Source organism: Camellia sinensis, chromosome 1, assembly GCF_055761805.1.
Source record: "Camellia sinensis isolate YWXY chromosome 1, ASM5576180v1, whole genome shotgun sequence".
Lineage (NCBI taxonomy): Eukaryota > Viridiplantae > Streptophyta > Magnoliopsida > Ericales > Theaceae > Camellia > Camellia sinensis.
In genome coordinates this window covers 141,630,874-141,656,168 of record NC_138961.1, presented here as the reverse complement: position 1 = coordinate 141,656,168, position 25,295 = coordinate 141,630,874, and the positions used below count along the sequence as shown (strand labels likewise).

At 36.2% G+C, this 25,295-nt stretch overlaps 1 protein-coding gene and 1 long non-coding RNA gene across 4 annotated transcripts; both read left to right on the top strand.

The window, feature by feature from the left end:
- Nucleotides 1–10,015: 10,015 nt before the first annotated feature.
- LOC114316580 (aluminum-activated malate transporter 4) lies at nucleotides 10,016–16,464 on the top strand. 3 transcript variants are annotated; one of them, XM_028263260.2, is made up of 6 exons: nucleotides 10,016–10,697; nucleotides 11,277–11,414; nucleotides 12,082–12,345; nucleotides 12,454–12,590; nucleotides 12,696–12,842; nucleotides 15,258–16,464. In XM_028263260.2, exons 1-6 carry the CDS (start codon nucleotides 10,346–10,348, stop codon nucleotides 15,942–15,944), a joined length of 1,725 nt encoding a protein of 574 aa, XP_028119061.1. In that variant the 5' UTR covers nucleotides 10,016–10,345; the 3' UTR covers nucleotides 15,945–16,464. The 3 variants fall into 3 exon arrangements, with proteins under 3 accessions (XP_028119061.1, XP_028119062.1, XP_028119063.1); XM_028263261.2 differs by having other exon boundaries at nucleotides 10,022–10,697; nucleotides 12,286–12,345; XM_028263262.2 differs by lacking the exon at nucleotides 12,082–12,345 and having other exon boundaries at nucleotides 10,022–10,697.
- A 4,340-nt stretch (nucleotides 16,465–20,804) lies between these two features.
- On the top strand, nucleotides 20,805–21,334 carry LOC114270255 (uncharacterized). The gene is made up of 3 exons (XR_003631893.2): nucleotides 20,805–20,942; nucleotides 21,026–21,151; nucleotides 21,237–21,334. It is a non-coding gene; the product is annotated as an uncharacterized LOC114270255 (long non-coding RNA).
- The last annotated feature ends 3,961 nt before the right edge of the window (nucleotides 21,335–25,295 follow it).

Sequence of the window (25,295 nt, the reverse complement as noted above, 5' to 3'; positions counted from 1 at the left end):
TTGGTCGTTCAGATGCATAGCTATCTGATAGTAGCCTCTATATATGTCTAGGAAACTCATCTTCTTGTACCCGGACATTGTATCTTCCAGAAAGTCAATTTTGGATAAGAGAAAACTGTCTTTAGGACATGTCTTATTCAGATCGGTGAAATCTACACAAACTCTCAACTTTCTATTCTTTTTCATAATGACAACAGTGTTAGATAACCACTCCGGGTATTGTACTTTGCAAATGGCATTAGCTTCGAGAAACTTTGTGACTTCTTCTTTTACGGCTTCCACATGCTGTGGTGCCGATCTTTTACTCCTTTACACAACCAACCTTAAGCTTGGATCTACGTTGAGTTTGTGGCTGTAGACCGCCCGGAACTCCGCTCCTCGTGTGAGGGCGTGAATTGTAGTTCTAGCTATTACAACTCGGACTCCTGTCACGGTTCTGAATCTAATCTCCAAAGTGCAATGTGAGACTGATAAATCACCAAAGAGTCCAAATTCGGCAATTGTTTTTGGAAAATTAATTTTAATAAAAAAGCGTCAAACATGGACTGCATTGCCAGATTTCAGAGTCGCCACCTAAATATTTTGTTTTGGGAAATTTAGGAAACCCTGACTCGTGCCTAAGGCCACGTGTCCGTCATCACCAAAGTTGCCTCGGCTAGGGAACTTGGGTATGAGAGGGGAAGGTCCTGAAATGAGCACCCCCGCTCGCCCGATCAAAGATCGGCCTCTATTAACATGATATGTTATTTTTGAAAACACATGTGTTCTTATTCCGGTTATTAGCTAACATTACTACGTGATGCGCACAGCATACAAGTATAGACTCAATCGCAAGAATTGGAACAAAACATCTCATGTTTGTTTTTCGAAAATGGTTTGAAAGATGCTACCCTCAAGTAGGCTAAGACGCGGATTTGCCACCCTCAAGTGGACTTAGAAAACATGATTTGCCACTCTCAAGTAGGCCTAAAACGCACATTTTGATGAATTGTTCCAATTCAAACAGTGAAGCCTTCATCCACAGGCATTCATGCAGTTATATCAGTTAAGAAAATAGCCTCATGGCAAGCATGCTATCATAGCAGTCACTTACACACATGCAAGGATGCTAAAGCGTAAACACTCACAGTGTACTCTGAGCCAAAACAGAAGCTAATTAGAAATCATGCATGATCCTAGCTATGTTAAGATGCTTAATGCAACACATGCAAAAATGCAACTAAAATAGGCTCGGCTATCTAGAATGGCATATGAATGCAACACTTGATAATATGCTTTGAAACACGTATTCAAGAAAGTGTATTGAAATACAATGCAGTTTGAATGATGCGCCGAGCCTGGTGCATGCAAGACAAAATGAATGATGCACGTATGCAAACATAAGTATGCTAATTGAAACATGCTCTAAAACTAACCATCAAAAGATGGTAAATAAAAAGGAAAAAGACGTGGGGTTGGAAGACATTCACACACACACGCACACTTATTACGGCATTTGCCCTCTCGACGGAGGGTTCGAATAAATCAACTAACTAGCTACGCTAACAAACCGAATTGAAACTAGCTATACTAAGCTAATTAGAATATTACAAAGATGAAATAAATTAGCTAAATACATTAACTAATTAATTACAAAATCAGCAAATTAACTAGCTAAACAAAGCAGTTAAAATGGCATCGAAGGGAGGGAGATATGCATGCTCAATTGCCTCGCTCGGAAATCTATTGCCATGCCACCAATTGCCTCTGTTTGCACTTGATTTGATTTCTGAAAGTTGCACAAACTTCTAGATTGCTTCTGCTCCAACACAGGGACCCTCTGGTGGTTGCCGACCAGAAAAGGGGGCTGTAGACCAGAAAAACTAGTCGGCAGACCACCCTTACTGGTCGGTCGACTACTCCTTGTGGTCGGTCGACTAGCTGATTTGCCATACTCCAGTTTTGTTGCAATAGAGAACAACAAGGGTCATAGCAGTGTATTTACAAGATATGTGTGCACAACCACCCTCCTTATCATTTCTCAGGCTCAATGAAGTGTGGTTCTCGACTCTCGGGCCACCAACCATGCATCACAATGCACGATGGTCGAGAAACCAAGTTTGCACGAGTCAATGAATGCACAAAAAACACATAAGAGCCTCCACCTCTATCATGCATGATCTAGAGGATTGGCAACCAAGAAATGCTACACGTTTCATGACTTTGAGTATGAAACGTGTGACATTCCTCATGTTTGGATTAACGTCCAATCCAAACACATGCAACGCAAACAAGATGATCAACCTTCAATGCTAAAGTGACATGCGCAAGACTCTATCATGCAAACACTTCATGTACAACATGCTAGAAGGCTTAAGCATTAAAACTAGTGAAGGACACAACACTAGAACCATGCAATGCAATGCTCAATGGACTAAACCAGCCCTAAACAAACCTTATGCATGCCAAAACAATGGCTAAAATGAGTTGAAATGAAACCTCAAAATGTTACAAGAACATGCACACATGTTGGCCTACAAGCAAGGAATGATACACAACCCTCAAAAGCAATGAAGGAGTGAAGTACATGAGAATGTGGCTACACTACATGCATTGAAATTACATGCCAAGTGGTTCCATACCATGTAAACATCACATGCACAACATGTTAAAGGCCCCGAAACTCAAAACTAGTCAAGCCCCTTTACACTACAACCATACTAAGCAATGCTCAAATGGCCTCAACCATTCAAAAAAGACCTAAGGCAGGTCGAAATAGTAGCAAAAACATGCTAAACTCGCAGCATAGATGGCAAGAAAGATATGCTCATGTATTAGCTCACAAACAAGGCATAAAGGCACAACTTTTAAACACAATTAAAGAGTGATAAACATGGGAGTATGACAAAGATATAAGCTCTGAAATTCCGTGACAAATGATGCCAAAGCATGCAAACATCACAAGTATAGCATGGTAGGGGCCTCAAAACTCAAGACTAGTCAAGGCATTTGCACTATAGCTATACAAAACATGAGTCATATGACCAAGGCAGCCCAAAACAGTCCTAAAACAGCCCAAATGGAGTTCTAAAACATGCTTGAAATAAGATAAGAATGGCTAGATTTAGAGGCCAAAACAATAGCACATGTTAGGCAATTTAGCACAATTGCACTACAAGTATACAAAGAAAAGCTTGAGTGATGAAGACCACTCAAAACAGAGTTAGAGCATGCCAAAACATGAACAAAAACATGCTGGAGTGGAGCCAACATATGCTAGAATAATGAGCCAAAACATCAAGCATGCAAGGCTAGTAAGTGAGATTTGCACTACAAGTACATGAAGCATGCAAGAGGTGGCCAAACTAGCCAAAATTAGAGTTATGGCATGTCAAAATAACACCAAAAACATGCTTGAACTAGAGCTAAAACAAACTAGAACAATAGGCCAAAACACCAAGTATGCTAGGCTAGTGAACAAGATTGCACCACAAGTGCATAAACCAAGCAAGATGTGAACTCACCAACCAAACTCAAAGTTAAAGCATGACAAAAAAAACACCAAAAATGGGCTGAGACTAAGCCAACACATGCTAGAATAACAAGCTAACTCATTAGGCATGCAAGGCTAGCAAAGAGGATTTACACTACAAGTGCATGAAGCATGCAACCAATGATCAAACAAGCCAAAAACAGAGTTATGGAAGGTCTAAAAAGTCACAAAAATGAGCCTAAACAAAGCCACTAAGAAGTAGATACACATGCTCTTTTGATGGGCCATCAACACATGCAAACAAGAGAAGAGGATGGGGGACCACCCCCACCCATTTGGGACCTCAAAACCACATTTCTACCACTAAAAATACACTGGATTTTAGTGGTTAAAAGGTCAAACAAAGATTGTTTCAAAAGCTTGAAAGATAACTCAAAAGGCTTTACAAGCCAATGAGCAAAATGGAGGTAACACCCCCAAGCCAAACAAGGCTTAAACCACCACTTTGAGGACTGAAAAATAGAGGTTTTTTCAGTTCAAAAACACCCCAAAAACTGCCCCAAAGTAGTTGAAGAAGATGGCAAAACAAGCTATGCAAAACAAGTTTAAAGGGTAGAGTTTATACCTCTTGCAGCCAAGCACCAAAGCAGGCAAAAATCTAAGCTCAAATCACCTTTTGGAGCTCAAACAAAGTCCCAAGTAAGCTTCAAGTAACCTCCTCCCAAAGATAGGCAACTTTGATGGAGGATGCATAGGCAAACTAGGCATGTTTCTCTATTTCTATGCACAAAAGGGCAAGGGAGAGAGCAAACTAGAGAGAAAGGCTGAAATTTATCTCTGAAATTTCTAGAGAGAGAGGAATTTTTTTAGAGAGAGAGGCTCCCAAAATTGCTTCAATGTTCTTCTCTTGCAAAATGGGAGAAATGCCTCATATATAGCAATATACAAGAGTTGGGTCGAAATATCTGATTATAGGACAGTTGGAGGTTGTGGAAGACAGTTGGAGGGAAAATATCTTCTAAATATCTGAATTTGGGACCTTAGTGGTCGGTCAGCCACTTTTTCTGGTTGACCGACCACCTTTTTGGGTCGACTGGCTACTTTTTTGGTCAACAACCTATTTTTCTGGTCGACAGGCAAAATTCTGCTTTCCAGGTCCAAATTCAAATGGGCATAACTCCTTCGTCTGGACTATTTTTAGGTCAATCTTGTGTCCAAATTGAAGCCCCAGAAGTAATCTTTCCAATGGTGGCATCCTTGTATCAAAATTCCAACTATAAAAAAAGTTATGCCTGTTTTAGTGAAGCCGCTCAGTTTTGGTCCTTCCCGGATTCATGCCGAACTTCTCCCAAACTAGTTTTCTTCTCTCCTCTCCTCTTTTCTTCAAATCCAAGCCCCTAAACAAGGTGTTTTGAAATATTTTTCAAATATTTCAGCTCTCTTTCATTCATTTCCACTTTGTCCTTGCTCGGTTTACCGAAAAATGCAACATCCAACAAAATGCAAGCGTCGGAACATCGTAGAATCATTTTTCAAAAATTATTTTGAAAGAGAGGGTTTCAAGGTCTAAAATCTTTTGATCAAGATCATTTTAGTCCAAAAGGGGTATGAAGTTAGGATTTGACTCTCCTCTTGCCAAAGAAATCGAACCTTACACTGCACAACTTCCATCACCAAGTAAACCATCAGTAGCGCCCAAGTCTTAAGAGCGGTCAAAATGGGGTGTCTACAGTGGCACATCACCCTTGGGTTGATTCCCTCCATTTCATATTGGGTCCATGCGAAAACGTCCTTGTAATGAAGTAGGAAGTGGATTAATTGCTTCTTTTCTTCTAAGGCATGACCCTTTCCTACGAGAAAGAATCTTTCCTCATCTGTGGAGTCGATTAGTATTTTTTCAAGCTCTTCCACGCTTTTATCACTAGGTTGGGGGCCGACCTTCTCTTCTTCTAACTCATGTATCCAAACTTCTTGAATTATTTGCTTCGTGGTAGACACAGCTATGCACTATTTTGTCCTTATCTAATCTCTCCTTATTTCCCTTATGTTGTCCCCTTTTGGAAAGTGCACGGCCTGGTGGAATGAGAATGAGACGGCCTCCATTTAATGGAGCCGCGTCCTTCCCATTATGGCATTATATGGGGACGGCACATTTACCACTTGAATTCAATTTATTGAACTGTTATTCCGGCTTTTACTGGAGAAAATATTGTCCCTAAGAGAAAAACTAGGCTAGAATTGAAACTATAGAGTAGTGAATCAACTGAGAGTAGGGCTCTAGGGGATAGTTCCAACTTTTTGAAGAACTCATAATACATGATTTCCGAAGAACTTCCTTGGTCTATCAATATCGTTTTAACAATGAATTCCTTGATCTGCAAGGTTACCATCAAAGCATCATTGTGGGGATGGTGAACCCAAGTTAGATCTTCGTTGGAGAATGTAATCCTTGTTTTGGAACACCGCATTCTTTTAGTGGGGACTTCTGATAAAGCCATCACTTCCCCATGATATGTCGACTTTCTTACTTCTTTTATCTTTTGGCTTGTTTGCTATTTTAGGGGGACTGAATATATCATGTTGATAGTGGCCATCAGTTGCGCGTCACTACCTTTGTCCTTTCATTTCACTTTTTGATTAGGGGAGTTGTCAATATAAGATCGTAGGTGCCCGTTTTGTGCCAATTCTTCCATAAATTGCTTCAATGCCTTGCAATATTCTATAAGATGTCCATAATCGTTGTGGTAGAAACATCGTAACCTATGATTTCGAAGAGATGGATCCTCGATCATCTTTAGAGGCTAAGAGATGTAGGATTCATTCTGATTTTTGCCATCAGACAATATATTAGCTTAGTAAAGGTGGTGACGATTGCTCGAAAAGCCTCTTTCCTTGGTTTTGGTTGTTTGGCCATGGCGTTTGATTCCTTTCTTTTGATATAAGGAGACTCCTTCTCGTCCTTTCTTAGAATCCTTGGCGGGACCAGAACAGGTTTTAGGTCTTCGGGTTTTCGTAGGTCATCTTCGATCTTGTAATGTTGTTCCACTCGCCTCATTAAACTACCCATGTCAGTAGGTGGCTTTTTTGTTAAGGATTGTCAGAGCTTACTTGTAGGGTGCAATCCTAACTTGAATGAGGTAACTACTAACTGTTCATTGCAGTTATCAATCTCGTTATAGCCCGCCCAATACCTACTGGCATACTCTCGTAGGCTTTCCATGTCGTTTTTTTTTTCATTGTGAGGAGTACATCTACTACTTTCGGCAGTCGATTGTTGGTGATAAAGCGTGAGATGAACATTTGCTGCAATTGCTTCCCGACATTGATTGATCGGGCTTCCAGTTTATAGTACCATCGAAGTGCCATTTCACTTAAGCTCAAAGAGAACATTCAACACATGATTAGACCATTATTGCTCCATAATGTCATAGTTTGAGTATAATACTGAATATGGCTAGTCGGATCCCCTTTACCATCTATAGGTTGAGTTTTGGTGGGATAAACCTCTTCGGTGGGTTGACACATTCTATTTCTTGAGAGAAAGGCGAAATTAGTTCTTTTATGAAGAGCTTTCTGCAAACAGGTTTAAGATTGTCCCCCCGTTCGTCCATCAAGCTAGCTCCGCAAGTCATTCTTCTAGTAATCATGGGAGTCCTCTCTTACGGTGACCTGGAATTTTCTCTATGTCTAATCAGGGTAGCTGTTGGCTATTTCGCTGGCGGTTCTATGAGGACCAATCTTCCTACAATTATCAAATGTCTTTACTCAGGCATCAAGTTTACTTTGGGCCAAGCATAGTCCTTTTTTAAAGGCTTCGACTTGTGCCACCAACCAATTTACGAGTGGAGTTCATTGATTGTCATCATCTGGCAGGGGGATTATTTTTCTTGAGTCTTCGAGTGCCACATCGAAATCATGGCCGAAGTTTAGACTAGCTATGTTCCCGATTGGTGCGTTTTGATGATCGCTTAGTATCTCTTCTAGGGAAGGATGGGTACTCATCTTCTTTGTATTTCCTGCGCTAATTATGGAAGGTAGAAATTTTTTCCACAGGAAAAGCAAGATGAGGTGGTGCTTCTTTTACTCTGCAAAAAGAAACCAACTTGTCAATGATCACTCCCGACCAAGGATGGCCGGAAGGACTCTCCGACGATCAAGTCAAAAATATGACTAGCCATATAGTATTTAGTTAAGAAGAAAGTTTCATTTTTCTTTTGTGTTACTTGCTTCGATTTTCCTTACTCTTCCTTTTATAATGTTATTGTCTTGGGCATCAACCGTTGGTTAGCATCTTAATCTAAGGGCTTTGGTTACTACCAGACTTTGGTCGGGCAAGTGGCTAGGTTGCTTTGATCCTTTGTCGTTGGATCATCTTGTTGTGTACGGCTTAGATTATATCAGGCGTTAGTGGCCAACTTGCCGATTGCTCCATCCATCCAATTAAGTTCATTGGATAGTTGTGTCGTTTAAGTACGTTGGGTCTATGCCCCTATCTTTGACGATTGCAATCATCGTCGTTGATTATGAATGGATCTAAGGGCATCACTGCATTCTGTAAATCTCCTCCTAAAAGGTGATTTTACTTAGGCTTTGGCCACGTGACACTATCTCTCCATCTGACGGACCTATCGATGATTTGGACTTTTCTCTTGATTCGTCCTGCTTGGCTGGGCTTGGACTTTGGGCTAATATTTTTACCTCTGAGCTTTGAGTTAATGTTTTTATCCCTCCACATTGCCCTCGACTCGAACCCAATCAGATTTTTCAAATTTTTTTGCAAATTCAATTCTACTGTATTCAACCACTCAAAATCTATCCCATTAGGGTCGAGAGGGGAGGGGCATGAGTAAGGATCATCTCCTTACTTTCTCTACTTGGTCCTCCTTTACAACGGTTAAGATTCACCTCAAGAGAATTCAATTGTCCAAATCGCTTTATTAAAATAAAAAATAATAATTTTTAATTTTTTTAATAAAATAATCTGAACCGTTAAATTTTTTTTAAGTAAATCTTAAAGAGGGAGACCAATAGAGACATTGCCCAGGGGCATGGTTTTTTAATGGGAAATTTGGCTATAAATCCCCTTTACCTTCCTTTCATTGTTAAAAGAACTAAGAAAAAAATTATACTTTCTAAACCCCCTCATAATTATAAAGTCTTGCATAAAGGACAAAATTTATTATTTAAATATTTTATTAGACTATTATATCCTCAACTAAATTTTCCCACCCTTTCCACCCACTCTCTCCCCACCTTCTCTGTCTCTCTCCTCCCTCTTTCCCTTCTGACTTTGTTCTCCGCCGACGTGCTCCTCCTTCCAGATCTGAAGCTCTGTTTCTCGACAATTTTGGCAACTTCTTCTTCTCCGGCGATGATAGCAACGCCATCGTCATCACTCTCCTAGCCAAGTTCGGTCAGTTATCAAGCGAAACTCCGGCGATCAACAATGCCGAAACCGATCTCTACGATGAACTCATCAAGAACATCGGGAACGAAATCAACTACGGGCTGGAAAATTGTCCTCCAGTGTCGGAATCGAAGGAGATTGTCTACAAGGAGAAACAGATCATCTCTAAATTGAGGCATGTTTGGTAGAGTTGTTTGGTTATACATATTTTTTTAAACACAGATTTGAGTTTTGAATATATGTATATATATATATATATATATATGTGTGTGTGTGTGTGTGTGTGTGTATGAGTGTTGTTGAACACATGTATTCTTTTCATTGAGATTTATGATTGTTGATTGAGTTTTAGAAGTTTTTCTTCTCAATTAGATATGTTGATTTGTTGATTAATTTGTTTTGTTTTTGTTTTTATTTGTTTGTTTGTTTTGTTTTGTTTGTTTTGTTTTTTTTTTTGATTTTTTTTATTGTTTTTTATCTAATTTCATTTGACAAAACCAGAGTAAAAACTCTGGTTCTATTGCTCTGTTTTTTTTTTCAGATAATGAAAGTAAAATTTTACTCTTGTTCTATTACTCTGTTTTTTGTTTTAGAGAATTAGAGTAAAATTTTACTCTGGTGTTAGAATGACAGTAAAATTTTATTGTCAAGAGGTGGTCATTACCAAACACTTCAGCCGCCACAAACACTGCCTTCGCTTTTTTACTTTTGTGCAGAGTAACATTTTACTTTTAGCTTCAGAATCTCACAGTTTGCTCGTTTTTAGTTTCAGAATCTCACAGTTTGCTCATTTTTTAAAGTAAAATTTTACTTTTATACAGAGTAAAATTTTACTTTGTATAGAGTCTAATATTTTATTAATTTTTTAGTGTAAAATTTTACTTTTATACATAACAAAATTTTAGTTTTAGTCTATCAAAAATGTTAAGGATCATGAAAAGTCTTTCATGAAAATGATCATGAAAGATTTGTGACCCTTAAATTACCTTGATTAGTGTGTGGTGTTTAATTCTAAGTATAATCTAAAGGTCACAAATCTTTCATGATCATTTTCATGAAAGACTTTTCATGATACCTAGCATTGTTGATCACCAAATCCCCCTTTTTAAATTGCCAACCAGCGACACGTAGGATACATCTATTGATCCAACAGTTCTACCTGTAATTACATATTCAATTCACCGCTTTCAAACTTTAATAATGGCACTCCAATCTTCTCTTCTTCATCATGCTAGTCATGTTTCCTTCTCTCTCTCTCTCTATCTCTCTCTCATACGCACACGCACACACACCCACCACACATATAGGTGTCTTTATGCAATTTTCTTCCTCTAAGATTGCTCTTGTATTTTATGCTTTGAAAAGCAAATAAAACACATATACAAAGTGTTTTTATGCAATTTTGTTCTTCAATATTGTTCCTGTTTTTGATGCTTTGAAAAAGTATAGTAGGTAAGGACGAAGAAATGGCAGCCAATTTCGGATCACTGAAGCACAGCTTCGCAGAGAGAAGCAAGGAAAGGTTGCTCTCTAGAAAAGACTACTTGGAGCTAGGGTTTGGCCGATCTGAGGACCGTAGCGACGTTCGATCACTTCGCGATAAGTTGGACAATTTGTGTGTTAATGTTCGAATCACTGCAACCAAGGCTTATGAAATGGGTCATTCTGATCCTCGGAAAATTATTTTTGCTGCTAAAATGGGTTTGTCTCTCGCTTTCGTCTCCATACTCATCTTCTTCAAAGAACCACTCAGTTATATGAGTCAATACTCAATCTGGGCAATCCTCACTGTCGTTGTGGTCTTTGAGTTTAGCATAGGTAATCTTCAGATCCATTCCTCAAATTTTTTTTTTTTTGCTATTTGTTTGTTTATAATCTACTGAAATTTTAACGTGACTGAAACTGATTACAATCACCTTGTTTGGATTGGGTGATTTGGGAAGAAAAGAAAACAAAATGCATTTATGTTGATTCATATCACTTGTTTGGATAAGTGAAGATCGAGAGAAACAGAGGGAAATGAAATTAATTTCTTTTGTAACCCTTATGTTGAATCTCTCTGAAAATGGAGGAATTGGGAGAGAAAAAAAACCAATTAATTATTTTTTTAATACCAAAACTATCCCTTTGTAGGAAAAATAAGAAATTTGACACCTATAAAAAGCTATTTTGATAATATAAAATGAAAAAGAGAAATCAAATCATCATTTGTTTTTCCCCTTCTTTTCTCTCTTATTTATACAAATAAGAGGGAGAGAGAAATTACAATCTTTCTCTTCTTTTCTTTTGTTTCCTAAGTTTCCAAGTAGAGTGTGGTGAATTTTGTGTGATTTAATTTGGATTGCGATTAATTTTGATGTACTTTGTTGAGCTTAGTGGTTAAATTTGATTCTTTAGGAGCAACACTTAACAAAGGATTTAACCGTGCTTTGGGGACATTATCAGCTGGAGCGCTTGCTCTGGGCATTGCTGAACTATCTCAGCTGGCTGGAGAATTCCAAGAAGTTTTCATTGTGATTAGTATCTTTCTTGCAGGTAAATGTGTAAGCTGTTAAATCAACAAATACCGACTAATGGATTTGAACTTAAAAATTTTAAGGGTTAATTACACTAATCCCCAAAGTATATATTGTTTTACACTTTAGTTCTCAATCTTTTAATTATTCTACTTTAGTCCCCAATGTATGCATTCCGTTAAACTTTAGTCCCCATTTAAAATCAGTAACGGGAAGAGAGATTTTTTTAAAGAATTCTACATGAAGCCTTAACAAAATCTAAATGATTATACACACATTATCTGAAAGTATGCATTTTGTAACATTTTGGTTCCTAAATCATGCATTTTGTTTCATCTTAGTCACCAAGTATGCATTTTCTTGTATCTTTGTCACCAATCTTTTAATTTTGTTGCATTTTTATTTTTTATTTTTTTATTTATTTTTATTTTTTTGTGTGTAAATTTTGAAAATACTCCTCCTGTTTCTGATTTTGAATGGTGCTGATGCTAAGGACTAAAGTGTAATAGATTGCGTACTTTGGGGACAAAAGTGGAACAATCAAAATATTGAGGATTAAATTGTAACAGACTGCATACTTTGGGGACCATTTGTACAAACTGATCCTATTATGTTATTCATTCTTTTCTCTGTTGCATAACTACACTACTTCGTATCTTATTGTTGGGTCCTTTTGGGAGTTTTAGGATTTTGTGCTACCTATTTGAAACAGTACCCGGCAGTGAAGCAATACGAATATGGATTCCGGGTGTTTTTGTTGACTTATTGTATTGTGCTGGTGTCGGGGACTTCAAAATTTGTCCAAACAGCGATATCTCGATTACTGTTAATTGCTGTTGGGGCTGCCGTTTGTTTGGTTGTAAATATCTGTATCTACCCAATTTGGTCAGGCGAGGATTTGCACAAATTGGTAGTGAAAAATTTTAAGGGTGTTGCTACTTCCTTGGAAGGTTAAATTTTTTTTTTTTCTTTCTTTCTTAAAATTTCATATTATGATATATGTGCTCTTTGTGCACTAGCTATGATATGTTTAGTTATACCTCTGAGCTTTTGTGCAGGCTGTGTAAATGGATACTTACAATGTGTTGAATATGAGAGGATTCCTTCAAAAATTCTTACCTACCAAGCTTCTGATGACCCAATGTATAGTGGGTACAGAACTGCTGTAGAGTCAACAAGTCAAGAGGACTCTCTGGTGTGACTTTATTTATTTATTTATTAATTGTACCTGATGTTAAATTTCACAGAATGCTGTATTAAGAAACCAAGGCAAATTTCTTACTTATTCTTTTATGTGCAGTTGGGTTTTGCTGTCTGGGAACCACCTCATGGCCGGTATAAAATGTTCAATTATCCTTGGAGTTTATATGTCAAATTGAGTGGTGCATTAAGGCATTGTGCATTCATGGTCATGGCAATGCACGGTTGTGTACTTTCAGAAATACAGGTGAAAAATATATTTCCCTTTCTAGGCTTTTCAAGTTTTCATAGAGTAGTAGCACTAACCAGAGAGAGAATAATCTGTAACACAGTATTGCTTACCGTATTCTCATGCCACTGCCTTAAAATTGTTTAAGAGAAGATACCTCTAGGCTGTAGCCTTTATTTTAGTGCTTCTTATTCTTATTGTCATTTAGGTTCAATTCGAATTATGGATTTTAAATTTATGGATTTGACATCACCCATTCAAGGAGTATAGCATTTAAATTAATAATATATATATTTTTTTGTGTGTGTGGAGGGGGGGGGGGGTCTAGATTTCAAAAAATGGATTTGAGAGCTTTAGCTTGATGAAATTGAAATAACTTGGTGAATATAGTTGCTTGAAATACTTTTATGAATGATTTTACTTGTGCAAGAATAACAACATGCATCTCTTCTAGCGCTATTCAATCCTCTACTTTACAATTATTAATCTACCTCCAATAGCTTCTCTTTATATATATATATATATGGAAGTTTACCTCAAATGCCTTCAGTTCAAATCCACTCATGCAAATGGAGCCTTACATTTAGGGAAAATTCTATGGTATACTCACCTTAAAATGTGTGTATCATACGTCTTAGTTATGAAGGTTTGTGGTCTTCATTATAAATCTTATTGGATTTTACTTATGAGGTTTTGTGGTGGTCAAATTTGTGGTGAACTTGGCTATGATATGAAGCTTTGTGATGGTTATGGGCCTTTTGTGGTATTTTTGGTTATGAGAGTTTGTGATGTTTGATTATTAACCAAAGTGGCCTTGGTTATGAGGCTTTGTGGTGTTTTGTTATGAACCAAAGTGGTATTAATTATGAAACATTTGTAGTTTTTTTTGTTATGAACCAATTTGATTTTGTTAATTGGTAGAAGTTATGAACTATTATTGTGACTGGAATTTTACGTGCATACCATGCACCTTTTAGGGTTTGTGTGCACTTCCCTACTCTTTTGATAAAACTAGCATATAACCCCAAATTATTTAGTGGTAGACTTCATTTTCATTTTTTGTTATAAAACTAACATGTATAGCATGTGTTTGGTCTTGTTTTGTCTTGATCATTTGGTAGCTTAAGTAATGTAAGTGCACGGAGCAAGCTTAGTAGATGCCATGGAGTGGCGCAGTTAATTACCAAAAAACTTTGAAGTCCATAGATTTCAATATGCATGAGAGCACGCAACAGCTGAATTAGGAGATCCATGCATTAGATGTCCGGTGTTTCAGTAGAAGACAACGATATGAATCGGTTTTCTTGTGTGGTATACTGTGTTGTTTCCTCAATCATATTTGCCAACACTCGCATATCCTTGTTTTTGAATTTTCTGGTAACTCTGTAAGTCTTGTCAAGCCTTCTGTTTACTCTCATTTGGGGTAAATTGCAAGTTGATTTAACATTCATGACACACATTCACACATTCATTAATCACGGATGTGATCAACCATTCATCTTCATCTTGCTTAATTGAATTTAGGAAAGATAAAATCTTGTTAACTCAACAAGTCTTTGTCCAATTGGGCTTAGCTGCATGGATCTATTTCCCCCACTTAGCTGTATTATTTTGTCAAATGAAGAGTGAAAAGGGATCTGTGTCATCTAATGGATTTGATGTTAGTTTAATGGGGACAGAAATCCTGCAAACATTTTGCTATTCACTTGCTGGATATAATTAATTTTTATCGTGAATTCACACATTTTTTATTTGACACTATGTGGCTTAGATTCTGCCAGTGTTGTTTGAGTTTATAAACTTGTCATGCTTTGGAAATGAATCTGGCTTTAGTTAAAATTAAGACACCCCGTCACCATCTTATGTTCTGAACAAAATTTGAGTTGCAGTGACTTGTTCTCTGCATGTGTGTATATGAGTTTTGAAGTTTCGTACGTGCTTGATCAAAGAAGAGCAACTTATCAAATTCTCTCAACAGCAATCATTGCATCCTTTTCTGTTTTAGAATTACATATTTTAGTGTGATTCAAGCTATGTATGTTAACAAATGATGTAGGTTGTGCATTTGTTGTTAACCTTTACCTAAACCCCCCAAAATGTGATAGAACTGCGAAGCAAAGTCCCATATCGCCTGTGTACAAAAGTAATGTGCAGTAGATAAGCATGAGGGCACCCTCACCTCAACAACTAGCTTTTGGGATTGAGTTCTATCCAAGACCGTGCAACAATGGCACCTCTATATCCTTTTTGTTAAATGCTTATACAGAATCATGCAACAACATTTTTCTGACCCCAAATATTTGAGAGATCCAGATTTTGTTTTCTTGTCTCTTTTCTTCTTAGCAACAACTGACCAAGTACACTGCATTTTAGCCTTTAGAAGTTTATTGTTTGAATTTTGTATTGATGGGTTCAAATTTTCTTTTCTTGTAGGCTCCACCGGAACTGAGACAGGTCTTTTGCCATGAGATTCAGAGGGTTGGCTCAGAAGGGGCCAAAGCGTTGCTAGAGCTTGCAAACAAAGTAGAAAAGATGGAGAAATTAAGTGCTGGAGACATTCTCCTTCAAGTGCATGAAGCTGCAGAAGAGTTACAAATGAAGATAGACGAAAAATCGTACCTTCTTGTTAACTCGGCAACTTGGGAAGGTGCAAAGCGGCCCAAGGAATTTGAAGATCCCAATAATCTTGAAGTGAAGGATAATGAAAATAAACAAACGGTGATACACTCACTTAGTGAATTTGCTCTCAACCTAAGATCAACGTCCACGTTAAGACACTTTGATCCACAGAATCCTAGCATGAGCATCAACCCCTCCATTCCACAATGGGGTTCCTCAGAGGATATGTTCAACAAACAGGTAATGTGGCCTTCACGTCTCTCACTTTTGGGGGATACCGTTCTCAATGAACGTGAGGTAAGGACATATGAGAGTGCGAGTGCACTATCGTTTGCAACATTTACTTCCCTTTTGATTGAGTTTGTAGCAAGGCTTCAAAATATTGTGAATTCTTTTGAAGAGCTTAGCGAGAAGGCGAATTTTAAAGAACCGGTAGAACAACCTATGTCAGAGGACGGTCTTTGGACCAGGTTGCTCAAGTGCATTGGACTAAAGGATTGAGTTTGGGTTATTGTACTGGTTCAAGATTGTCAGTTTGATTCACCATAGGATTGGATTACGTGGTGCAATTGAAACCGTTGAGCTAATGCGCCCCAGTAAGCATTTCTTGGCTAGAGGCTATCTTCTGTGCAAATGCACAAGAGCATTTGTAGTGAAACCTCATCGGTAAGTGCTCAGTTTTCCGATTTCCATATACACAACGAATGTTGGTAGTTCCAACTTCCAAAAAAAAAAGAAAATGTATAGGGAAAGAAAAAATATACGTATATATAGGAGGGAACTAAGCTGCAGCCAAATGAATTGATTGTTTGTGTTTTATTCTGTTTTTTATTTTGGTTTCATTTGCTGTATATGGTAAATAATCTTGGTTGAAGGAACAATCCAAAAGGCAAATATCTTCATGCCTTGGATTATTTTTTTTGGTCAAAAGTTTCTTGTCATGTCATAGAACTAGAGAGAAGAAACTCTTTGAAAATTTGAAGTCAGTACAGTAATAATATGGCGTCATGATTTGAAGGCAGTGTTTGTGTTATGTTTGCTGGAAATGAATCGATCGTGTGCTGATCATATGATTAGGGCATCATCTCTGTTTGTGTTATCGTAAAATATTTGTCATATAAATTGATTTTATATCCAATAAAATTATTTATTTTTCAGGTTTGGTTGATATTTGTAACAAAAATCTTCTAGTGTATGTATTGGGTAGAAACAAAGCCACCGAAGAGTCGCCCTTCCACCTTTGGAAAAATCAAACTGCAATGCAAGTGAACCTTTTTAAAATTAATTTACAAAATTTTTAATATTAAGTCATTTTGGAGACTATAACTTCACTTAACCAAACAACCAAAAATGCATAAGGTATTTTCGAAGAAAACATTTAACATCTCAATTGGAATATGGTGCATATTTACTCTAATATTAATTGATGACATCAAGTAGGATCTAACTTGATACATAAAACTCATATATAGTATGGAATGTGGTTATAAATGTTATTCCTTGGTCTAATGTGGAATGAAATATTACTTCCATCTAGATGTACACAGATCATCTTCATTATTTATATTCAAACATTTGTTTAGTTTTTTTATTGCCTTCTTTAATTAACTTTTAACTTTGGGGGGTATTTCGATTAATATTTTTATTTCTTTTTAAAAATAAATTTTTTTTAAAAAAAAAACTGGTGATAAATTCATATTTTCACCCCCTATAAGTCATCAAGGACAAGGATGAAAATAATGGGGCCATAAGGATATTAGTTAAAAATTTGTTGGTCAAAAGGATATTTGTTGATCAAAATGACATTTTCATCTATCTGTTGAAATTTTTATTTTAACCTATCTGTTCAAAAAAAATTATCTGTTCAATTTTTAAACCTATATGTTCAAATTTATATTTATCTGTTGTCATTCACCAACTCTACTTTTTCACTATATGTTGAAATTCACAAAGCTTATTTTCCTATATCTGTTGGAATTCACTAAGCTTTGTTTTTCTTATTTGTTAAATTTTTTATTCTATTTATTCAAATTCTAATACATGCAAACAGAGAGAGAGGGGTCCAATTTGTCAAAATCATTTTTTTATCTGTTCAAAACCCAACTCTGTCTTTATTTCTCTCTCTACATACCCGTTATCTATCAAAATTATTTGAATACTTTCTCTGTCCCTTTCCAAAAACCCACTATTTGTCAAAATTTGTTTTAATTTTTTTGAACTAATCTATTCAAACACGGCATGAGAAAAAGAAAAAGAAAAAGTTTGAATAGATAGTTGTGTCTCTCCTCAACTCTACCCTCTTCCTCTTCTTCTACATCTTCATCTTCTACCACTCTAATCCTGCACCCCCTTCCTATCAAACATTATAAAATTTCTCAACTCTATCAAACATTTCAGCAATATCCCATTCTAAATCATGAACAGAATACACACAAAGACATATATGTCGACTAAAGTATAACGATGCGGTACATATTGAAACCCAAATCGATTGCCACATAGACTAATATAGTAATCACCAGTCAATTCGAAAGAACAATGAGAAACACAAAAATGGGTATTCACTAATTCAAAAAGAAAAAGCCTCCTTCAAACAAAATGGGCACCTGAGAGTCACTTCACAAGAGAGAAAAAGAGACTTGCGAAGTCTTGGCCATAGTAGACACCGCGATGAGTGGTGTTGAAGTGCCGTGAGCGAAGACAATCTTGATGATGTGAAGGGATCGATCTCCTAGTCTTGCCTAGTGGGGGTGTCGGGACCTAGAGATCTACATCTGCTGGTGGTGGTGGTGGTGGTGGTGGGGTGCTATTGTTGATCTTCGCCGCCGAGGTCCGTGGCGAAGCTGATAAGGAAGACTACAATGGCAACAAGGGTGGCTTCGGCCAGTAGGCGATTAAAATAAATAAATAAATAAATAAAATAAATAAATTACACTGACCCCTCTTGAGATTTCTATTTAATACAAATTCTCCCCTCTCATTTGAAAATTACATTTCCTTTTTGAGATTTGTAATCTCATTACAAATTATTCCTAGATTGCTAATGTCATGACCTAAAAGTTTGTAAATGACCATCTTGTCATTTTTCTTACTATTTTTTCTTTCTATCATCATGATTACATTTTATAACTTTTTATTATTAAATTATATCTGAACATATTCTTATTAAGCGATGATATACAAACATAAATTTTATATAAAATTTTTAAACACAATGATATAACTTAATAGTAACCTTTCACTTTAAAACAAAACACCTATAAACATGATTTATATTTACAACAATATTACTATCACAATATTTTTATAATATGTTTTGTATAAAATTTTATATGTGAATATAATTTTTCATTTCTATTTCCACTATTATATCTAGATTAGATCAATTTAATCTAGATATATTTAAAAAGTATTAAATTTGTACAAAAAATTTTGAAAAAATCTTTGAATACAACAAAATAAGATAATGTATTGAATTTTTATATTTTATATTTTTTGTATTTGGTGAATTTAAAAAAAAAATCACAAAATATTTTATTTCTTATGTATATTTAGATTAGGTATATCTAAAAAATAAAAAATATATATTTAAATTATTAAAAAAAATTCAGTTGTGAGTTAAATCAAAGAAAATTATTGTTATTTCTCTTGAATGACATGAATAAAATATCTGTATTATTTTATTATTTTATATGTATAAAGGTTAAGAAATAAATTTATCATTTTAATTTGTTAGAGGAATAAATGTAATCTTTTTAAATGTGAAAAAAATCTTTACTAAATAAAAATTTCATTATCCATAAAAATAAAAAAAATAAAAAATAAAAACAAACAAACAAACTTATATTGTATATAAATATGGAATAGAGATAAAGAGGGTTGAGAGAGAGAGAGAGAGAGAGAGAGAAAAAATGCTGAAGAAACGGACCAGTAGATAGGAATGACAATTTGATTGCTCAAGAGAGATAATAAACACGGGCCAATTACGGATGTAAATTTGGCCCGAGTTGACCTATGTTGGGTCTCGTAAGTTCCCGTTAAAATTCAGGTTGTGCCAGTTTACAGGCTAGAAAAATAGACGGCACTAGGCCTCGGGCAAGTCGGGCCTTGAGTGGACTTTAAACGGGCCGATGGGCCAAGCCAGACTTCAAAATGATGACCCAGGCCCTGACCTAGGGTCTCGAGCTGGGCTCAGGCCTAAACGGGCAGGGCCCACCCCGGGCCTCTAAAAGGCTTCGGACCGCGGGCCATTTTTACGCTCCAAAGGCCAATAGATAAGAAGAACAATATGGCCTGACGAATAAATCACACATATTAATTAGTATATCAATTAGTATATTAATAGATAATATATCATAATTTTAAAAGTTTTAAATTTTATAATTTATATAATAAGTGAGATTTATAATTTTAAATTAATAATATCATAATATATATTAATATATCTATATAATAAGTCACAAACGTTTTTGAATTTATGTCAAAAATGTATGTGAAATACATTTTGATCCAATGGCTGAGATTAATCCCAAGTTTATATCAATGGTTTAGATTTACTTTGGATGGCTCACATTTCCCGCCCAACACATTTCTGTGTCTCCCCCGTACCCTCTGTCTTCCCATACCCTCTATCTACCTTCCCATTCCTACTCTCTGATGAGATGTGAAGCTTGGCTTGGCTATACCATTTTGTAGAAAATATAATGTGAATGAAGGTCAGACAAATACTGCTGCAGAGTTGAGAGAAGGTTGGAAACATGCGATTTGAATGAGGAAGATCGAACTCAGCTCCTCGACATCCACCCTCCTCGGCTTCCTTTGAACTCGCACTCGCACCCCTCCCTCTTCGCTAGGCTCCCTTCAAACCCATCATTCAGGTAATTTCAGTGTTTTTTAATGTTGTGTTGCGTCTCCCCTTCTCTCTCTGTGTTTGTTTTTGGCTGTTGGATCGCCGCCATTGAAGATCACCATTGAAGATCAGCATTCAGAAAAAGAAACACTGAAATTGCCCTTCTCTCGCCACCATTGAAGATCACCCAATCAATTATAATGTTGTGTTGCGTCTCTCCATCTCTCTCTGAAATTTTCTCTACTTTTATGTTTGTATTTATTTAATTCTTCAAATGCAAAATCAACCTACTTTGATTCCTTTGTCAAATCAACCTACTTTCGCTCATCCTTGCTTTGGTGAAAAAATCCCCCCTCCCCCCCCTCGATTTTGATATAGATTTGATGTAATGGGTGGATCAGATTTTAGCATGTTTTTTTTCAAATTTGATGAAGGATTGGAAATGCTATTAAATATAGATTTTCTGAATGCTGGTTGTGTTGTTAAGCTTGAGAGTCTGATAGATCTTAAATTTGGTGTTGGGTTCTGTTTTTTTTATTTCAGTTTCAATGACTTTGATTTTGGGGGTATACGGTGCTGTCAATCTACAACTTGGCTCTAATTGTTCTCTTCTAATAACACCTAATCCACTATTTGTGGAGTCTATAAAGGTAATTTGATAGCATTCATTCTCTTCTCTTTCATGGTTGTTTTTCGGGATCGGTACCTGAATTGGGTTGGTTAAATATACTAGGTGGAGCAATTAGATGAAGCAAACAATGGACCTATTCTATATGGATTTTACAAAGAGCCACCACGTGATGTTGTAACTACTTGGTCAGAAACTCAGAGCACCTATATCCCAGCTCATCTTTACAAGGCAAGTTAGTTAATTTTGTTATGCAACATAGATATTCAAGTCAAAGGTGGTGGAGTAAATTCTTTTCTTTTTCTTTTTGTTATAGGATTGGGTGTATATATTGAATGAGGGGTCTCAAATAAATATTTCGTACAGTGTGAACTCTCCGAGCTCATCTTCTCTAATCCTTATAATTGCCCAAGGTATGTTTACACTTCCTGACCAGCTTCTTCAAGGAACTACTACTTTATCCACTTTCATGCATCACTACAATCATATAATTATATCTTTAAGGCATGCTTGGAAGTCTTATGGTAATTGAATGATATGTTTTTTTTAATATAGTTTGAGGTTTTGTATATTCTATTGTTATGATGTATTTTAGAGTGTTGTTCTCATAATTTTGGATACAATTTTGCTATACATATGTTTATGCACACATATATATAAAAGCAAAACTACCCATTTTGATTCTTTTGTCAAATCACGAGTAACGAGCCGTTGATTTGAGTTGCTTACAGTTTGTTATGAGCGATTTAGAGTGTCATTCTCATAATTTTGGATACAATTTTGTTATACATATGTTTATACACACACATATATGTATTTACTTCATTGTTCAAAAGCAAAAGCTACCCATTTTGATTCTTTTGTCATTCTCCTCAATTTTGAAGACAGAGTCTCCTCAGGTCGGTCTCTCTTCCTCTTTTTTGGTATTTTCAATTCTTTGTGGGTCATTTAATTTGGGGTTTATTTTTATTTCCTCTTTTTTTAGAATGCTTTATTAATTTGGGCTGCCATTCTTTCTCTCAATCTAGGTTTATTTCCTGTTCTTGAACTGGTTTGTCTATATGGTTGTGGTGAAGATCATCATTAAGTGTATGAACACCACTGCTTTGTCATGTGAACCAACTGTTTGACAAAATGATTATGAGAGAAAAAAAAATACTGATACCCACATTTCTGCACTTTTTTAAATTAGTTGTTGCTTTTGAAAAGGTTTGCACATTGCATTGTTTTTCAAAACTTGCTCAATTTATTGCTTTGTGATGTGAACCAACTATTTGACAAATTGATTATGTGAGAAAAAAAATACTAATACCTACATTTCTGCACGTTTTTAATTAGTTGCTGCTTATGTGGTTATTGGGTTATACAAAATTTGTCATTGCATTGTTCTTCAAAACTTGCTCAATTGCATCTAATTGCATCTAGGGTCCAACCTTGAGCTTTTGATAGTTTGTTGAGCATCAATCCTAAGGTGGATTATTCTTGATTTTAGCGCTCCGTTTGTTTCAAGGGAAAACATTTTTTCGTATTTTCTGGTGTTGGGTTCGAAGAAAAATAAAAGTTGACGGAGAAAATCTTACCAATGCTACTATACTACTACTGCCACAACCACTAATCCTACCACTAATATAACAACGGAAATTAGTTTGAAAGTCTCAACCATAGGAAAATGTTTTGTACGGAAAACAATTTGAAATTTTTTTCTTGTAAAACGCTTTTTGCCGAAACAAATGGAGCGTAGAATTCAAACGGCACAATGGTCCAGACTTTATCCCAGTTTGTACCAGTCGCCTTTATTATTTACTATTGGATGTAATATTTCCAATGATAAGAAACTACTCCACCTTTAACTGGCCATCTTTCTTCGTAGATTATGCATCTCTAAGTCACAATGATTTTTTGTGGTTGTATCATAAATGAAAGTTAGATATTACAAAATCTGATTACTATAACCAAATGTGTTTAGTTTGAAAATCCATTAGAATGCATATGCAACTCAGGGCAGATGCCCTGTATCAAAAGTATAATGGCCTCATCTCCTCCACTCCACCCACTTTATTTGCAGAGTTTTTTAATGGGTTTTTCATATTGTTAGTTATGTTATATATGCCAATCTATGTATTTTATCAAGTTTTTATGTATGCATTGTTTAGTTCCTCAAACATGTATGCGTTCAGTTTCCAATATATTAAAATAGTTAAGATATTAAAAAAATTCAATGAAAACCAAAAAAAAAATGGAAAACGAAAAAGTAGAATTTTCTGAAAAGTGAATTCTGAAAACTGAAATCAAATAGAGTTATGAGCTGAAATTCTTGGAAAATAAGATTGACAGACTTTTTTATTTTTTAAATTTTAAAGAGAGAATTTATTTGATTATATTATGTAAACCCTCCAAAATGAGTACTATTCATTCACAGTATAACATCTTCAGAAACTGAATCAAATAGTGAAATAAAAAATTGAGACTCCAATACGGCACTATTTTTGAAGTACCCGTGCTTCATAGATTATGGAAAATTGAGACTCAATTATCAGAATAATGCAAAGTAATAATTGTAGGGCAGAGACTGTATATATTGGGTATATCAGAATATGGGTATATCAGAATAAGGTATATCCAATATATACAGTCTTATGAGACTCCATTATCAGTATAATTGTAACTAAGTAACTAAGTATAGATATACCCATTATTGGATAATTGAGACTCAATTATCAGAATAATGGGTATATCAATGGGTATATCAGAATATTGGAGTAGGATATATTATGTTGAAAAAAAGTATAATTGTAACTAAGTATGGATATACCCATTATTGGATAATTGAGACTCAATTATCAGAATAATGCAAAGTAATAATGGATGGTTATACCCATAATTGAGACTAAGTAAATCATAACCCATGGTATTGAGAATAACTGATTGAGATACAAAGTATACTACATAACGTTGATGCATTTGGATATAATGCAAAGTAATATTGTACAAATAATATTCTGATATATCAAAAAGTATATTATGCCCGTTATCTGGATGGGTATATCTCAACTAAGTAGCTATGATATTATTGGTCCGGTAATGGGTATATCAGAATAATGGAGTCTCAATTATGATTGTTAGTGTGTTAGCTTTATGTTAGTGGTTTATACTTTATGTATTAGTGTGTTAGCTTTATGTTAGTGGTTTAGACTTTATGTATAGTGCAATGTTAGTGCTTTAGATTTTCATCATTACAATTTGTAAATCGTCTCCTATATAAGGAGCCCCTAACCATATGAATAAATACAATCTATTCTACCTCTCTATACATTATTCTAATATGGTATCAGAGCTAGATTAAAAACTTAATAATTCCGCTTCACCGGCGGGTGGCAACCTCACTTTAGCCGCCCGCCGGACAAACCCCAATTTCCTAATTTCTTCTTCCATAACAGTTTCTTCTTCACTCTTCTTCACCATCTCTATCACGTCCACAGTGGAGAGAATTTTGAACTCCATCCAAAACAACAACCACGTGCTAGGACCTGCAAAATATCAAGCCAACTACACGGGTCTACGCATGCACCACACTCAACCCAAGAGGGTGGGATAACCCAGACTACCTTGCCCACACGCAATGCAGTGCGTGAGATGCACACCATCGCCCAAATCACCTGTTCACAGAACCAACAGCGCCGGAGCAGGAAACACACTGGATGCTGCCACTCATCGCGAGCAGCTCCTTCGCTCCGTCAACACCATCGGCGGTTACAACTGTGGCTACCATTGATGCCGCAACAGCTTTGGCAGCCACGCCTCCATTTTTCACTCATCTCCGCCATTCCCATTGCCTCGCCAAAGCCATCGACACTCACACCACCCTTGATTTGAGCACACCACACAACTCTCTCTCCTCTCTCTAGGACACACCACACACGGCTGAACTCTCTCTCATCTTACCAAAATGAATGGGTGATGGCTCTCTCTCTCTATAATTGATCCACACACACCACAACACAGATCTCTCTCTCTTCATCCAAACCAACACTCACAATCTCTCCCTCAATCAAAAGTGACTTTTGATTCTGTAAAGCTTTAAAGTCTCCACATGGCTATAGCTTCTGATCAGGCCACCTCCAGCATCTGCAGTCACTGTGACAGAGCTATTCCTTCTTCAAATATTGATCTGCACTATGCTCATTGCTCCCGGAATCTAGAACAATGTAAAGTTTGTGGTGATATGGTTGCAAGAAAATATGCTGAGGAACATTTCTTAAGCACACATGCTCTGGTATCCTGTTCGCTTTGCAGTGAGACAATGGAACGTGAGATTTTACCCGTGCATAAAGGTGAAAATTAACAGCCACGGCTCTCTAGCTGGGTCTCTCTCTCT

Bases quoted from the DNA above. Each gene is read 5' to 3' on its own strand.
- LOC114316580 (XM_028263260.2), top strand. From the start codon at position 10,346: ATGGCAGCCAATTTCGGATCACTGAAGCACAGCTTCGCAGAGAGAAGC. The intron at 10,698-11,276 runs GTAATCTTCAGA...TTGATTCTTTAG, and splicing joins GGTCTTTGAGTTTAGCATAG to GAGCAACACTTAACAAAGGA. The intron at 11,415-12,081 runs GTAAATGTGTAA...TGGGAGTTTTAG, and splicing joins GATTAGTATCTTTCTTGCAG to GATTTTGTGCTACCTATTTG.